Source organism: Typopeltis vanoorti, chromosome 17, assembly GCF_054136105.1.
Source record: "Typopeltis vanoorti isolate ZY-2024b chromosome 17, IOZ_Tvanoo_1.0, whole genome shotgun sequence".
NCBI lineage: Eukaryota > Metazoa > Arthropoda > Arachnida > Uropygi > Thelyphonidae > Typopeltis > Typopeltis vanoorti.
Window position 1 is genome coordinate 35,185,067 of NC_143565.1, and position 18,983 is coordinate 35,204,049.

General features: G+C 35.6%; 1 protein-coding gene across 1 annotated transcript in view; it reads left to right on the forward strand.

Moving 5' to 3' along the window:
* Positions 1-18,983, forward strand: part of LOC150097286 (coiled-coil domain-containing protein 40-like) — a 298,600-nt gene that overhangs the window by 191,060 nt on the left and 88,557 nt on the right. The window contains exons 12-13 of the mRNA XM_090406906.1: positions 15,391-15,604; positions 18,613-18,782. Of these exons, the coding sequence (XP_090263032.1) occupies positions 15,391-15,604; positions 18,613-18,782 (384 nt within the window). The remainder of the gene's footprint in view (positions 1-15,390; positions 15,605-18,612; positions 18,783-18,983) is intronic.

Here is an 18,983-nt window from a genome sequence, read left to right on the forward strand (position 1 = left end):
CCTTCTACTTCTATTCCTGACAGGAATAGAAGTAGAGTAGTCATATTCCAGCAGGATTAGAAGAGTAAATGGGCTGATGGAATGTTACTTTTGATAAGTGATGAGTTGTATCCTCTCAGAATAGAGAATCTGGAAGAAACTGGTACTAATAGTTTTAAAAATATGTCGTGTGAGCAGGGCAGGTTGGTTGGTTGACTTGAATTTACTACCAAAGCAACTCGGACTACGAAGCCAATGCATTATGTCTGTTAATCATGTGTTTCTAATGACTAGTTTTCCTATTTTGCATGATGAGAACCCAAGTTTCCAGGAAGAAAAACCTACCTCGCTATGAGACGGTTAACACACCTTCAGTTGAAAAGCCTGGCAGGACAAGATATTTTATGGGATGTTGATGATATAAGCCAGGGAACACAGAAGGTGAAGAGCAGAAGATGTTTAGGCAGATGAGTTTGGCAAGTGTAAATGATGATCAGTATGGGGGATTTTAACTATAGCAGCATATATTGGGAAAAAGAAATAGCATGTAGTAATAAGGGCATGGAATTTTTGAAATTCTTTGGCGACAAATGTCTTAAGCAATATGTAGTAAAAGGAACACGAGAATCAAGAGTTTTGGATTTGGTCCTAGCATTATGGAAATGGATTGTAAATGGGAACTCATCCTTACACCTGATTGCTGAAAGTGATGATTATATAGTCTTGACGTGAGGATTGAATAGATATGCAGAAGTATCAGTCAGGGAGAAAAGAATTTATGCTGAATTAAAGGCAGATGACTAGAATAATCAACTTGGGGCAGTTTCATAGAGGGGAAAAATTGGAAGGAAGAGATATTAGCAGTGCATGAGCTAGTTAAGAAATATTTATCAGCAGCAATGGCAAATTACATTCTTCAAGTAAAAGTAGATTACATGATTTTGTGTAAAGTGGATAACTGATGAAATCAAACAGGCACTGCATATGAAAAAAAAGTTATGAAAAAGTATAAAGAGGTGGAGAGTAACTGCATAAGGAATAAAAGATTCAAACCAAGAAAGCAAAACTACTATAGTAAGGAAGACAAAAATGGAACACAAGAAAAGACTAGCACCAAAATTCAAGGAAAATCGTAATGAATCTTTCATCATATGGCCAGTATGAAGAGAAATGATTGTAGACCAATGATTCTGTTACATGGAAATCGGGATCAAGTGAACCAATGCAAATGAAATAGTGGAGCTGTTTAATTATCACTTGATTGGGGTATTTCATTCTGGAAAAGCAAGTTTTATTCTTGACGGGAGAAGAGAATAGAAGGCTTAGAAGTACATGAGGGAATACATTTCGAATACTAAGTATTGTGGAAGTCAATAATGCACTGGGACTAGATAGAATTTCATTAAGTGTTTTAAGCAAATGTGCAAGAAACTGGTAGCTATATTGACCTGGATATTCAATGAAAATCTAACTACTGGAAAGTGTCCAAGTAATGGAAAACATGTAAGATAGCTCCAGTCTATAAGAGGGAGTTTCTAGAATGGAAGCATCAAACTTATAGGGCAGTTTGAATGTCTTAAAATTTATGAGAGATCATCTACATAATTAGGCACATGAGGGTATTATCTGCGAGAGTCAGCATTCATTTGACAGGGAGCACTCTTGTTTCAGTAAACTGATTACCTTTTATAATAGCAGTTGATGAGGGAGAAAGGCATATTGCCTTTTTTTTTAACAAAGGCATTTGACCATGTGCCACATGATACATTGATATTTAAGTTGGAACACATGGTGTTAGATATCAAGTCAGTGAATTGAATTGGAAATTGGCTGTCTGATAGGTGTCAGAGATTGTGTATGGGGGGGGGGGTGGAGAGCAGCATCAGTTAAAATAGGTCACAGGTGAGGTTCCACAGGGCTCAATACTTGGATCTTTTCAGTTTAAACTTTATGTCGGTAATCTTGTCACTGGATTGCAGGGTTCATCATCTGCAAAGAACTGGATTCGGTTGTTTACAGATGATGTGAAGTTTGGAAGGATTATTAGTAATAAAGCTAATGCAATGATGGCCCTTCAGGATGATTTGAATAAGGTACTGAAGAGATGGGCATGTGAATGAGGATGTCAGTTGAATACAGTGAAATGTTATCAGCTATAGTTCGCCCACCGTTTGTAGGTCCCTGCTTCGCATCTTTCCAAGAATAGTCGATTCATGCTGAAGGGGAGAAAGAAATGGACGTCCGAATTGATCGCCAACACGCGAAATCACGTTCTTTATAGGTAAAATGTGAGTAGAGGTTCGGTAGTGGTGGAGACGGAGAGTTGTATAATAGGTGTCCTCCCACGATGAGTCTTCGGACTCCTTGGAGGTGTCACGAATAATAATAATAATAAAAAAAATAATAATAATAAAATTTTCCAACTGTTATACAAGCAACATAGTTAACTACAATAATCATAAAAGAGAAGTTAATTTTCTGACCAGTAATAATAAACAACTCATCCCACTATATGGACTGATTACCCTATTATCGGAATGGATTCTCATTTTTCTGAGATGCGCAGAAGTGTCGAAGGATCTCTAATCGGTGGGCGAACTATAATGCCTTTTATTCCCTTATAGAAAATAGGCAAGACTATTTAACCCTATCTAGCTTTTGGAGACTAAGTGGGCAGTTCAGTCTCCACCAGTAACCTATCAGATAACTGGTCCATGCCTATTAATAATTATAGGTGGCAACTGATGAAGAGATGGGCAAAGAAGTGCTGATGTCTCTTGGTACCTAACCCTACCAGAATGTGTTACTGTCTGAAATAATGTGGATTCTATGGTCAATTTTCTTGAGTTTACAGGACAAAAAACCTGAGTTTCCAGAAGAAAAAACCTGCTTGCCTGTGCCAGAGATTGACTAACTCAGGAACTGGTTGAAGAAAGGCTTAGAAAATGTTACTCAGAGCCCTGATGGAGATCAGGACTCTTTGTAGGCCAGTCAAACACCCATTTCATAAAACTATTCCTTCATAGACCTTGCTTTGTGGATGGGGACATTCTCATTTTGATACAGGAAATGGCTTTCACTGAATTTCCATAAAGTTGGAAGCACAGAATTATCTAGAAAGTCACTATAGGCTGCAGCATTAAGATTTTATGTCACTAGAACTAGGCAGGCCAAGCCTAAACCATGAAAAACAGTCTCACACCATGATTCCTCTTCCACCAGACTTTATGGTTGCACAACACATTTGAGCAGGTAGCATTCTCTTAGCATCTGCTAAAACTAGACTTGTTCATTGAACTACCAGATGGTGAAGCATGATTCATTACTCCAGAGAATATGTATCTACTGCTCTGGAGTCCAGTGGAAATGAGCTTTATGCCACTCTATCCAATGCCCTTGATGAAGTTAGACTGTTTGTGGCTGCTATAGAAACCCATTATCTTCAGCTCCCGAAAACTTTTGTGATGCTGCTGTCACAAAAGTGTCACTGCTTTCAGAGGCATTTTGAAACTCGGTAGTGAGTGTTTCAACTAAGAACAGGCAATTTTGTTTTCATGCTGTGTGCTTCAGCACTCAGTGGTCGTGCCCTGTGATTTTAGGTTGCAAAATGTCAGAAATTTCTACAGGATACAAACTGCTGCAAAGGCGGCATCATATGACAGTGACATCAGACCACTAAGCTCTACATTATGGCCCATTTTACCGTTAATGCTTGTCTGCAGAGATTGCAAGACCATATGCTTCCTTTTATACCCATAGGCCATATGGGTATAAAAGGGTATAAGCCATAGTTGTGATGTATACCCATATCCACCACTACTACAAAGGAGTAGCTGGATATTTTAAATTTTATTTCTTTCTTTCATATGATGATACAATGGCTGTGTCCCTTTTATGGGGAGGTATGGCACCATTTCAATCCCCCTAATTTTATCCGGGCTCGGGACCAGCATAGCTGACAAATCAGGCCTATGGCTAGGTTTTAAGTATTCCTGACTGTAATCTGTGTGTGTTCATGGGGCCAGTTTGCCTATTCTTGGGGATGAAAAACCTGAGTTTCCAGGTGCAAAAAAAACCTTGCATCCATATGAGACCGAAAACTCACCTTTAGTCGAAAGAGACCCGATAAAGGTTCCTCATGTCATGGACGGGAGAACCCAGGTCTTTCCTACCGAAGGGCTTCATCTATACCGACTAAGCTACAGAGGCTTTATATTTTTAATGAAATAATGTAACAGATTAATTTGAGAGAAAATTGTTCATAGGAAGCTAGTAATAATATAATCTTAATTGTGTAGTGCTATTATAGTGTTCTGTACATATCTGAAAATACATATCAGTAATTGATGATATATATTATTAAAGACATTGTAATTACAAAAATGTATATACAACTTTATATAGACAAAATTGTCATTTAGAATATGTTCCCAGACCCTCAGTGTATACTTGAAACTGCGGATATTACCGAACCTTCCTATACTATGTTTTTTCCTATACATACACACACACACATACATACCTGCAATACAATTAAATTTATAAATTAGGCACGGTAAGAGATTAATAACAATAATTAATAATAAAATAGAACAGTTATAACAATATACTGTAATAAAAGTTATGTGAATGTGAATGGAATCTTAGCAACCTCAACATACGATTATTTTTCTCTCCTTATGTAGTTGAGAACTTTGACCGTTTCACTTAAAGGAAGCATTTTACAGCTTCTCTTTGGTATACTCGAATTGCCAGCCTCACTACTCCTGCACTTTTGAGCCATTATTAAGTAAAATAAGGGTTACCTGAGTGCGATATTAGATTGACTGTTGCGATACCATGATAGTCAATCTAATAACTGAGGTGGCTACTAAGTGAGTAATGTGTGGGTAGCGTATACAGTACAGTGTGGATATGCTGGACAAAGGGATGATTCATGTTCAGGTGGGACAGCACGAGATTTCATCACACTTCAGACAATATTTAAAATTTATGTATTGTTTATTTCTGGAATTTTCCATTTAATATTTTTGGACCAGGGTTGATCGCAAGTAACTAAACTGAGGATATGGGAAGGGGGGGTGAATACGGTATGATGATTTTGTCTATATTAATGTTAAAATATGAAAATTTAATAGTTAACATAACAGTTAATCGTAGTCAGTGTTCTGAGAGAACAAAGAGAAAAATGTAAGAAATCAAAGAAATGTATAAAAGTACCTAAAGAAAACTCATGGGAAGATTTCTGTGAGAATTGTCTGATCGTCTGATTTACGCTCATGCGTAGACCCACACTTCACCATGTAGGCTTTCAAAACCAAAATCCTATGGAATAGGTTGCTTAATCCTTATTCCAGGAGTGTCTTATACCTGTAGATGTGTGTGTTCACAGGGATGGTTTGCCTATTCTGAGTGACAAAAAAACTCCAAGTTTCTGGGTGAAAAAATCCTCTACTTCTGTATGAGACCAGGTAACTGACCTTTAGTCAAAAGAGACCAGATGAAGGTTCCTCACGTCATGAGTGGGAATCAAATCCAGGTCTTTCTGACCAAAGGACTTCATCTATACCAACTTGGTTGCAAAATGTTGTAGAGTCCATAAGAAAAACATAAAAATTGAGGGAAAGAGCACTGTAAAAGATAAATCATAGATAATAAATGTGACATGAAAACTGAAGATAAAGATATTCTAGATGTATTGAGTAATTACTTTGAAAGACAGCTAAATGAAATAAGAAATGAGAAAACTATTAGAAAATATTGAATAGAAATACAGGTAACCACTCTTATAACACAGATGTTAGGTTCCATAGAAATGCCGCATTATATAAATCGTGTTATGTGAGACTTGGATCACATAGAAAAAGTAATGTTATGTTCTGCAATCGGTTTTTTTTTTTAAATTATATAAACAAAAATGATATATCCAACAAAAATATAGTTTTATTTAATTCAGGTAATTCATGTAAGTTAAGAAAACATGTAAACTATGGAACAAATACATAGTATAAAAGTATAAAAATTACAAATTGTATGTAAACTTCATTGCATATAAATGCATAAATGTTTTAAGCAAAATAAAATAAAGTGCATATTTTAATCATCATCACTGCTTTCAAAAATAACACTGCATAGATATTCTTTATTTACAAGTGGATAGACATCGTCATCGCTTGAAATCTCTTGGACATCGTTTGTATAATTCTTATTGCATACTTCGGCTGGATTAGTTTTCAAGAAGTCAGTAATAAGACCTTGCTTACCACTATGCTGCAGTTTTTCAACATGACCAGGTGTTCACACTGGTCTGAACTATAACCACCTGTTTTGATGATTTTTAAAAGTTCTCCTGGATATTTTCAGGCAGCTTCTACATCTGTTGATGCTGATTCACACTGGATTTTAAGATTATGCAAAGAAAACTGCTTTTTAAAGTTTTCGAACTAACCCTTACTGGCACACAATCCATGCTGAGAGCGTTCTTCCGAAGAATCTTCATCAAGTTCTTTTAAATGTTTATAAACTTTGAAAGCTTTTTGTTTAATAAGATTTCCATCCAAAGGAATTTCTTTTGAGTGCAATATTCTATCCAAATCATTAGAGATTTCTCCATTTTTTCATTAGAATATTGCGTACACGAGCAACATGCTTTGCACTTACCACTGACCCAGCAATAACACTTTCTCGGATTTTATGTTCATTTTGTTTGATTGTTCGAATTGTTGATTCATTTAAATTCAGAATTCTTGAAACAACTCCTGGTTTCCTCCATTTTTCAACCAATCCAAGGTTTTAATTTTTTTTTTCTTCAAGAGAAATGAATTTTCTCTTTGGTGTTGTTTTTTCCCTTTTGTTGCAGTGTTTTAGTGGCCATTAGTATAAAAATAAACTTTTTACATAAAAAAAAGCATTACACATTAATTATGTATGAAAATCACTAGAAAATAAAGTACTAAAGAATATTCCCCCTAATATAAATTTGCTACTTATAACTACATGTGCAATATGGGTAGACACAAATTTAACGAAGATGAAATTTGATTTTTAAGTCATGCAGTGAAAAATATAGAAAAGATAAAATGTTACTACAATTTGTAGACCGCGTTATACCGAAATCGTATTGTATAAGTACTGCATTATATGAGGGTTACCTGTACATATAACTACTTAGGGTGGAAAAAAGCCATCAGAATCTTGAAATGTGGAAAGGCAGCTGGAGTAGATAATATTTGGCAAGAAATGCTCAAATATGGAGGGATAAAAGTTTTTATAGTGGCTGCATTGCATAATTCGGAAGTGTTGTTCAAACGTTTGAATGGGATGATTGTAGTAGAGCTCTCATGGTACCAATCCAGAAAAAAGGAAAATAAAACTGAGTTGAGAATTACAGAGAAATTTCCCTACTGAGTGTTTAGGCATGATTTATACAAGCATCCTTGTGGAGAGACTAATAAAAATTATGGAAGAGAAACTTGGAGAACAACATGCTGGATTCAGGTCAAATAGATGTTCTCCAGATCAGATTTTCACTTTAAGACAAATGGTAGGAAATGATAGAAATATAACATGGATCTGTATTTAAGTTTTTTTGATTTGGAAAGGCAAATACAAGATGCCAAGTGACAATCTGTTCAAAACACTATAATTATATAGCGGACATGGGACATTACATCAAGCAACACATAGTCTATATCTGAATTGTTTAGCATACATCTTCCTGTATATATATATCCTACAATTCGTTACAATTGTAGGATATATATACAGAAGATGGTTTAATGTAAAAGCAGGCAAGATATACGAGCCTATCTCCACTGTTATTCATCATCTATGTGAAGGAAACTGGCATTAGATGTGATATCAAAATTGGAGATGTTAATCTCACCTCTCTGTGTATGCAAATGATGTTATACTCCTAAATAAATCTAGTATTTATAATTTAGTATAAATATTGGAAATATAAACCAAAGGGATACAGATCAAGAGGAAGATCCAGGAGGAGATGGGCAGAAGACTTTGTAAACCTTTGAAAATGTTACAGGCAAACAATTGCCTGATACACAAAGCCAAGAAGAAGATAAATCTAGTTCCAGTCTGCAAGATTTCCTAACTAAATTGAATTGCTGCTGTAATAAATTTGGTATGAAAATAAGCAATAAAAATACATAGACTATGAAAATGGGCAGAAATGTTGAAAGCATCTACTTCGCTCTGAAAGGAGAATCTATAGAACAAGTGAAACATTCTGGCTTTAGGCACAATTTTAAGTGAAGTTGACAAATTAAATATCAAAATATTGTTATTATACAGGCAACTTCATTTAGTCCAAAGACTTATATCATCATCTGTCATCAATTTATTATCATCATCTGTCAATGAACCCATTGATAGACAGTGCACTCACAAATGATTCTAGCAACTAATTTCACTTATTCACAACTCCCTAAGCAAAAACATCTAGTCCCCCCCCCCTACTAACCTCACCCTTATTCAACTTCCAGGGATGACTTCTCATTCTGGCCCCCTCTAGCCAAGTGCTGAACACATTTCCACTGCATCAGTCCTGTAAATCCCTTTAAGTAAATTAAATGCTTCTATCATATCCCCTCTTTTTCTCCTATCAACAAACTTCTGCAATCTACACACCCTCAGTCTATCTTCATAGGGAACTTTCCACAGACCACTCACCATCATGATCGTTCACCTCTGCATCTTCTTCATCGTTTCCTCATACCCAAGAAACCCAAGAGATCAGACCTGAGCACAGTAATTCAGATATGGATGTATCAAAGCCTTATTAAGTGGAACAGCAGTTTCCTTATCTCTACTTATTAGTGTATTCTTCAATAAACAAGTAATCTTATGAGCTACTTTAAAATATGTCCTCTAAACTTTAACTCTCTGTCTACCACTACCCGTAAATCTCTTTCCTGGAGTACAGGTCCATCATTGTGGTACATAGCTCGTAATCTGTTTATCCCAAAATGCATAACTTGACATTTCTCCACATTAAACTGATACCCATTATATTTTGCCCATACTGACAACTTATTTAAATCATCCTAGAAGCTCTCCACAATGCCTACATAACTATTACTCAACCTAATTTTGCATCATCAGCAAACAACTGAATATTTCCTTTCAGGTTATTTCCTATATTATTTATGTACAAATTAAACAGTAGTGGTCCTTGCAGCACACCACTAATCACCTGCTTTCTACTGGATTCTGGTGCTCCATATACCACTTTTTTTTATATCTGTCTAACAGCCATCCTCTTACCACATAACGAGTGTCATATCCATCCCCATTTGTTCTAATTTGCATAACAGAGGGCCATGTGGTATTCTGTCAAATGCCTTTGCAAAATCCAGCAGACTCATTGTGCAGCCATGTTGCCCCTCACACAGTATCATATTTTTACCCATCCATTCTTGAAATCTCTTTTTGACCAGTTTTTCTAGTACTTTTACCATGACTCCTGAGATAATTGGTCTATAATTTGCTACTGCAGTCTTAGAATCTCCCTTATGTGAAGGAATTATTTTGCCCTCTTTCCACTCGCTTTGAACTCTAGCAGAATGTGCAGAGCTGATATGTTTTGGAGTTAACTGAATAAATGTATATGGAATAACAGAGAAATTAGTCAACATCACTAAAACTAACTGTGTCCAAGACAGCGTGCAAACCAGTTTTAATGGATCTGAGAGGTAGGTTAGATATAAAACACTTGATTAAAGACTGGAAACTAGAGATACGAGAGTTTTGAGAAAGACTAGGGGTGTGTGGGGGGGGGAACAGATGACATCAATGGCAGAATCATAATAAAAATGAAGATTTTTTTATTATTCAGGAATGTGTGAGCACAGCTGATCTCTGGTGATATGGTCACTTAGAATGGAATTAGCAAGGCAGGTGTTCAGGACCAGGATGGCAGGAAAAAGATCCAGAAGAAGTCCAATATCTAGGTGGATTTGTGCAGTAAATGTGCCTTAGAAGATAGAAATATAAAATGTAACAGAATTGTAGTCCTGATAGATATCAGGCTGATTTTGAGGAAAATTGTCAATAGGAAGTTGGTAATAATATAAGCTTTCATGTAGTACTATCTTAGTGTCTTATACACCATTCAGGGTGCATGTTAGGAGTTTGATGATGTTGATGATGGAACATAGAGCTATTTTTGGAAGGGAATATATTTATAAACAGTCTAGGATGTTATATATAAAAAATTGAATTGCTGTATTTATTTATGATGACCAAGAGTATCAGAAATAAGAGAGATGAAATTGTTGCACTGATAGAGTTTATTTGTCCAGTGTTGAAATAAATGAAATATGGTTGATGAGAATGATATCCCAACTGGATTAGAAATGGAGTTATGATCTTTTCTGTGAGGATAGAAAGGGCTACAATGGAGAGGGAGTGCTGTTGATGTTAACGAATTATGCCTACATAAGGCAAAGATGTATGGGGGAAAATGGTGGCAGTGATTTTGAGGCAGTAGGTGTGAACTAAAACCCGGTGGAAAGTGATTTGGATGCTGCCATAGACCAAGGAATGTAGAGAATAGTAAAAAAAAAATATATAGGCAAATTGTCTTAGTGAACAAAAACAGGTTATCATTATGGATGATTTATCATCATCATCAAATTCCTGCCATGTACAATCAAGGGGTGTACAGGATATGATAGTACTACATGAAAAATTTACATCATTACTAACTTCCTATCTACAATTTTCCTCCAAATCAGTCTGTTACTTGTCAAGACTCCAATATTATCATTATCAGATCTTATGTTTCTATCGTCTAACGCACATTGTACCGTATCAATCCACCTATATCTTGGTCTTCCTCTGGGTCGTTTTCCTGCAAACCTGGCAGAGAACGCCTGTTTTACTAATCTTTCCTCGCCCATTCTGTTTAAGTGACCATATCACCTGAGATTAGCTCTGCTAATGCATTCCTGGATGCCGACAATGTCAAGTTCCTTCCTAATATCCTCATTTTTAATATGACATTGCCATTGATGCCATCTGTTCACGCCTCTAATCTTTCTCAGAACTCTCATATCTGCGGTCTCTAGTCTTTGGTCAAGTGTTTTACTTCTGACCCAGATCCATAAGTTAAAAACTGATTTGAACACTGTCTTGTATACAGCTAATTTAGTGTTCCGACTGATTTCTCTCTTAATCGATATGAATTTATTCAATTGACTTCCTACCATACCAGCTTTGTTGATTCTGTTGTCTATTTCCATATTTAATTTAAAATCTTCAGTAAAATTCGTGCCTAAGTAGCTGAAATGTTTTACTTGTTCTACAGGTTCCCCATTCACAACACAGTTGACATTTTCAACAATTCTGCCTATTTAAATTGTCTTTGTCTTTTTAATGCTGACCTTCATACCATATCTATTACAACAGTATAACATTGTCCGCATAAAGCAAAGAGCTGACATTAACATCTCGAATTCTGATATCATGTTTAATACCACTTTTCTTCATAATGTGATCCATATAGATAATGAATAACCGAGGGGATAATGTACATCCTTGTCTCACACCAGATTTAGCATTAAACCATCTTCCTGTACTTCCTTCAATTCTAACTGCTGCCTTACAACTCAAATACAGTGTATTGAATAGCTTCTCTCTTTGCACTTTGTCATATTCCTTTTTCTAGATCAACAAAACTTAAATACAGATCTTTGTTATATTCCTATGCTTTCTCAACTATTTGTTGTAAAGTGAAGATCTGATCCTGACAGCCTCTATTTGGCCTGAATCCAGCTTGTTCTTCACCAAGCTTTTCTTCCACAATTCTTCTCAACCGTTTCTCAAGTATGTTTGCATAGATCTTGCCAGGAACACTCAGTAGGGAAATACCTCTGTAATTCTCACATTCAGTTTTATTTCCCTTTTTTATATATGGGTACTATTAGAGCTCTACTCCAATCATTGGGAATTCGTCCCTCTGTCAGGCTTTCTGAACTATGTAGTGCATCCACTGTAAGACTTTTATACCACCATACTTCAGCATTTCTGGTAAAATATCATCTACTCCTGCTACCTTTCCACATTTCAAGCCTTTAATAGCTTTTTCTACTTCAAGTATGGATATGTATTCCTGACTGTATGCCTATTCAGTGTTTTTTACTGCTGTGCTATCACTGCTTGTTTCATTTAGCAATTTTTCGAAGTAATTACTCCAAACTTTAAGGATATCTTTTTCTCCCATTTTCATGTCACCTTTATCATCTCTAACTCCTTTTACAGCACTCTTTCCTCCATTTCTAAACTTCTTCAACAACCCCCAGAATATCTTACCACCGTCTTAATATTTATTTTCTATGTTCTTGCCAAAGTCCTCCCATCACTTTTGTTTAACTAGTTTTACACAGTGTTTAGCTTTCCTACATTTCTCTGTGTATTCTCTAAGAGCACAAGCTGATATATTTGCCAGGAACTTTTGATATGCTTTCTTCTTTTCCTTCACTGCCTCTCTAACTTCCTGGGTCCACCATGGAGTTCTGATTTTTCTATCCTTGCACACAACCTCACCACATGCCTCTCTGCCTGAATCAGTCAGGGTTTTCTTCAAGGCTTGCCACTGAATCTCCAAGATTTGGTTCCTGTTCTCAAACTCTTTAATTTTTTCTTCGATAATCTTTGTATATTTTAGTCTACAGTTCACATCTGAGAGCTGCTCAACTTTTATTTGCTTTAAAACTTTCTTACATGTCATTCTTTTCAATATGAAATTCAATTTTATCCTGCTCAAGACTAAATAGTGATCACTTCTAATTTCAAATCCTCTGTACACTCTGGTGTCCTGCACCAGAGAGAAAACATCACTTTCAACAATAACATAGTCAATGAGACTTTTCTTATTCCTTGCCTCTTCTCTCCATGTGAATATGTGCACATTTGTATGCTGGAACATGGTGTTAGTAATAACCAGTCCATGTCCTGAGCAGAAATCCAACACGTATTTGCCATTATTATTGGCTTTGCTCTTTTCTCCAAATTTTCCCAAAATATTTTTGTATGTCTGACAATCATTTCCTACTCTGCTATTTAGATCCCCAACAATGACCAACTTTTCCTTTTTCATTGTGTCAGTTGCTTTTTCTAAAGCCTCAAAAAATTCCTCCACTTCTACCTTAGTAGAATCTTCTGTGGGACCATAGCCACAAATAAGTCTCATTGTCCAGTTCCCCATTCTGATATTTGCCCACATCACTCTTCCTGAGACTGCCTGCCATTCAAGAAGATTAGCCTCATATTTTGTGTTGAATACTATGGCTACTCCTTCTTTTCCTTGATTGTCATTTCCTGAATATAACATTTTGTATTTATTGTTCAGAAAGATCTCACTAGTTTTTGTCTTTTTTTGTTTCAGTCACCCCTATTATGTCGATCTGGTACTTATCTAATTCCTCAGCTAGCTCCATTTCTGGATGATTTATATTATGGTAATCTAGACAGCAAAGAGATAGCATTTAAAATATGGAAAATTAATTTCTTGACTTAGGGGAACAACTGTGTTAGGAAATATGTGGCAGAGGAGCACACAATCATTGAGAGTCTTAGATCTGATTGTGAATGGAGGGATCACATTATCCCACTGGTTTGCAAGAGTGACCAGAAGTGGGTGGTGGCTAACCATACAAATACTTCTGTTAGGAAAGTATATATATATGGAACTAAAAGGCTTGTGATTGATTGGATTATGAGAATAGACACAAATGTAAGAAGAGGAATTAAATTGAATTGTGTATTACTGCTGGAAGAACTAGATTATGCAGATTACATAGTTTTGATATCATCTCAAGCAGAATTGGAAGTATTGTATAACTCAGATGAAAAGATTGGTCTCAAAATATGTATAAATATAAATTAATATAATTAAAACAAGTTCTTGAATCAAACAGCAAATATCACAAAGAAATTAAAATTGATTAACATGCAATAGAAGAAGTTAAGAATTATACATACTTGATACCTGTTGTTGATACTGAAGGTGGAACTGACAAGGATATAATGCAAAAATTGACTGAAACAATTTTTGCCTTCAAAAAATTGAATAATATTTCAAATTATTGAAATATTATAATCAAACCAAACAACTGTATTATATTATTATTATTATTATTATTATTATTATTCATGACACCTCCAAGGAGTCTCAAGACTCATTGCAGGAGAACACCTACTGTACAACTCTCCGTCACCACTACTATACCAAACCTCTACTACCAATCACCTACATTAATGCCATCTACTGCCCACCATCACCACCACAGCTAGTATTTTTTTTTCTGTAAATTGCCTGTATTCTGAAGGGCAGATTTGTCTGTATGCGGGATGAAAAACCCGAGTTTCCGGGAGAAAAACCCTGCTACCTCCATATGAGATCGGCTAACTCACCTTCAATTGAAAAAGTCCATATATAAAGATTCCTCCCATCATGACGAGAATCGAACATAGGCCTTTTCCAATCGAAGGGTGCAACATACAGTTGTTCTTCCAATTGCGCTTTGGAGGCACTTTGGATCAGAAATTTTCTTATCTGTTACTACTATAACAATTTTATGAATGCATTGAACAAGGGAGATACATTTATGTTAGTACACTTTGATTCTGTAAAGACATTTGACAGACTTTCACACAAAAAGTTGACAACTAAATATAGACATCTAAAAGTAATACTTTGTATAACTTAATACTTTGTATTATGGGGTACTAAGCAATTTATGCAAAGTCAATATCTTCTATATGCAAGTGGCCTAGTCATGAAGACACAGACACCGTAAGCTTTCATTTGGAGAAAGAATTAAACAAGAATATAATTTCTTGTCAAATATAACTGACAAAGCAGATAGGTTTAACTGTCCTATTGTAAACAGTAATCAGGTTTCTAAGAAGCCAAGTTATTTGTTCATGACAGGTCATTGAGCTTAATGTGAAAGAGAAGATGAGTTGGGAATTTGGTTAGGATAAAACTCTTATACTTGATTTTGCTTTCTTGTTATCATGACCTTTGATTATAGTACATGATTAAAAATAGTAAATCAATATCTTCAGAGTTAGCATAACTTAAGCAAAGGGTAATAATAATATTATTTTTTTTTAAATTTTAAGAATTTAAAACCTGTTTGTCATATCATTCTCACAGACAAGGGTTTTAAAGAATTTCATACATCATAAACTTATGTAAATTTTATCAAATATAAACTACCATTATGATAATACCTGTAGCAAATCTAGAGATACAAAAGTCCAAACTGTGATTTAAAAAAAAAAAAAAGTATATGTTCTGTTTTCTTACTTAATTTATTTCTATATTTGTATAATTTCATTTGTATTTACTGTTTTAATTAATTTTCAAATTACTATCAAATTAAGGGAGAAGAGCTAGGCCCTGCAGAAAGAGAACTTGGAAATATGAAAAAGGAGATTATCGTAAAAGAAGATATGTGTCGTAATGCTGAACGGCAATGGCTTCGTCAACAGGGAGATTTAATCAACCTTACTAATGAAGCATCTAATCAAATGAAAGAAATGGATATGTGTTCCAAAAAGCTTGCTGTCTTGGGAGAAAAAAAAATTAGACTTGATGGTAATAAGTTGTAACAAACAGAAATTCAGAGAGAAAGAGACAAAGAGAGATATGATGGATCAATTAAAGTATTTTCTGTTAACTGATTTTATAAATTCCAATCAATTTTATAATACTATAAACACTCCAGTAATCCTCTCTTTCTTCTTCTTCTTCTTTGGTGCTTTGGTTTTGCATAGTCAATTCAGAAAGTAAAGATTGGTGGGGGGGGGGGGGGGTAAAGGGATGCTGCAGTGTTTCTCTATACTAATGTTAGAGGTATCAGGAACAAGAGGAAAGGGTTTTTTTGGATTGGTTAGTGCAAACTTGCCAAAATTTATAGACACTAGTAAGACTTAGCTAACAGCAAATGATGTAGTTACGGAGATTGAATAAGAAGGATTTAGTATTTTCAGGGAAGATAGAGAAGATAAGATGGGGGGATAGGAATACTGCTGATGATAGTAGATGAATTGCAGACAAAAAGAATAGGAGACAGGCGGGAGGGTGGCTGTACATTTGAAGCAGTCTGGTGTCAAATTAATGCCAGTAAGACAAAATATACAGTTGGTTCTTGCTATAGGTCAGGGACTTCACAGATGATCTGAAAGACATGCATTACCAAATTAGTACAATGAGTACAGATCGAGTAATTATTATGGGGGACTTCAACTATGGAGATTTAGACTGGAAGAAAGAAAGATCACACAGCAGGAAGGTAATAATAGAATTTATTACACCAGCTAAGAGCTGATTACTTAAGGCAGCATGTGATCGATGGGACTAAGAGTGGGAGAGTATTGGACTTGGTCATAGGATCAGAAGAGCTATCCATAGCCATGGTGACAACATTGCTTCCGATTGGCAAAAGTGACCATGTGGTCTTGACTTGAAAGATGGAACTACAAGGCAGGTGATTATGACATGTTTAGGAAGAAGCTTAAATCTGTTCCATGGCATAAAACACTGCAGGGTAAGGATGTTAGTAGTGCATGGGATATAGTTAAGGGTTATCTAGAGGAAGCAGTATTAAGTTGTATACCTAGGATAAGGAGGGTTAATCAGGTAGGAGTTAGATGGATGAGTAATATCATTAAGCACAAGCTGCAGAAGAAGAAAATGCTGTGGAGGGTATATGAAGAGAAAGGTGAGCAAACTCATATACAGTATAAGGTTCAGGCAAGAAGGGTGACCATCATAGCAAGCCAGGCAAAATCAAATCAAATCATGAGAAGAATCTAGCCAATAAGGCCAAAGGAAATCCCAGAGTTTTTTCATTATGTGGCAAGTAAGAGGAAGAATGACTATGGAAGATTAACCTTAATGAGTGATGACGGTCATGAGGAGACAGAAGGGAATAAAATAGTTGAGTTACTGAGTGGCCACTTTGCAAGGATATATCATGCTAGTGAGGTTACTGCTTTAACCTATGTGACAGACACTAATGTGAGAACACAGGTGGATGAATTGGAAGTTCTTAGGATATTGCAGAGTCTCAATTTAAATACAGCTGTCAGATTAGATGGGATATCAGCTAAGGTTTTTGTGAGAATGTGCAAGGGAACTGGAAATGCCTTTGACTAGGCTCTTTAAATTAAGTCTGCTCTGGTAGATTTCCAAGGGAGTGGAAAGAGGGCAAAATAATTCCTTTGCATAATGGAAGTTCTAAGACTTCAGTAGCCAATTATAGACCAATCAGTATCTCAGGCATGGTGCTAAAAGTACTAGAAAAATTGGTCAAAAAGTGAATTCAAGAATGGATAGATAAATAAAAATATGATACTGTATGAGAGGTCAGCATGGCTTTGTGAAGGGTCAGTCATGCCTTACTAATTTACTAACTTTTTATAATAGAGTAACAGCTGAGTTGGATAAAGGAAATGGCTACACGATGATTTTTGCTAACAGAATACCACATAGAACTCTGTTATGCAAATTAGAACAAATGTGGTTGGATATATGACACTGGCTAAGTGAATAAGAGGGGGGAGAGGCTACTGGACAGATATCAAAAAGTGGTATATGGAGGGACTGAAATGAGGCGAAAACAGGTGACTGGTGGTGTGCCACAAGGTTTAGTGCTGGGACCATTGCTGTTTATTTTGTACATAAATGATATAGGAAATCACCTGAAAGGAAATATTCTGTTGTTTGCTGGTGATGTGAAATTAGGTTGAGTAATAGTTAATCAAGGCAATGTGGAGAGCTTATTACAATTTAAATAGTCTGTCAGTTTTGTCAAAAGTTAATGAGTGTCAGTTTAATGTCAAGAAATATAAAGTTTTGCATTTTGGGATAAATAGATTGCAATGCTGTGTATCACATTGATGGCACTGTACTCCTGGAAACAGATGAAGCTAGAGATTTAGGCATGGTGGTAGACAGAGAGTTAAAGTTAAGAGCACATATTGCTAAGGTAGTCCATAAGATTACTTGGAGATGAGGAGGAGAGGATTCAGAGGTGAGTGGCCTGTGGAATGTTCCCTGTGAAGATAGATTGAAGGTATATGGATTGCAGAAGTTGGTTGATAGGAGGAAAAAAGGGGATAAGATAGTGACATTTAAGTTGCTTAAAGGATTTTATAGGATAAGATGCAGGGGAAATGTTTCAGCACTTGGCTAGAGAGACCAGAACAAGGGGTCATCTCTGGAAATTGAATAAAGGTGTGGTTAGTATGAGGACTAGATTTTTTGCTTGGAGAGTTGTGAATGAGTGGAATGGGTTGCCAGAGTCAGTTGTAAGTACTTTGTCTATTAATGGGTTCAAGGAGAGGTATGATAGATTGCCCCCCCCCCCCCCCCCGATGAGCCTTCAAACTCCACGGAGGTGTCCCTATAATAATAATATGAAGAAAATGAATTCTCTCTCTCTCTCTCTCTTGGTGCAAAATTATGCTATTCAGTTAACCATCGTTAATTTTATATAATTTAAATGAGCATGTATTTGATATTTTGATGGCAACTAAAATATGATAATGGTTAATTTATTTTTTAACTGTTAAAAAGTTTCATGAGTGTCTTATTTACAGCTGAAATCTATCAGCATGAGAAAGATGTTAAGGAAATACAAAAAAGAATTGATAATATTCAAAAAGATGTTATTCGACTTAACACTCTACTTCATGAAGAAAAGGGATTACAAGCAAGACTTGAGCAGGAAACAGAGTTGCTCAAGAGTGATTTTGTTAAAGCTTTGAAGGTAAAATATGGTGATTTATTAAACTATGATTCACTTATTAATGAATTAGATATAGTTTATATATTTAAAGGCTCCTTGCATTTAATTCAAATTAAGTATATTAAAGTAGAAAATTTTGAAGTATATTAGAGTAGGAACCTTTTCAAAAATGAAAGGAATGGGTATTCCTTTACACCTTTTCATTTTTTTTTCTTGTATCAG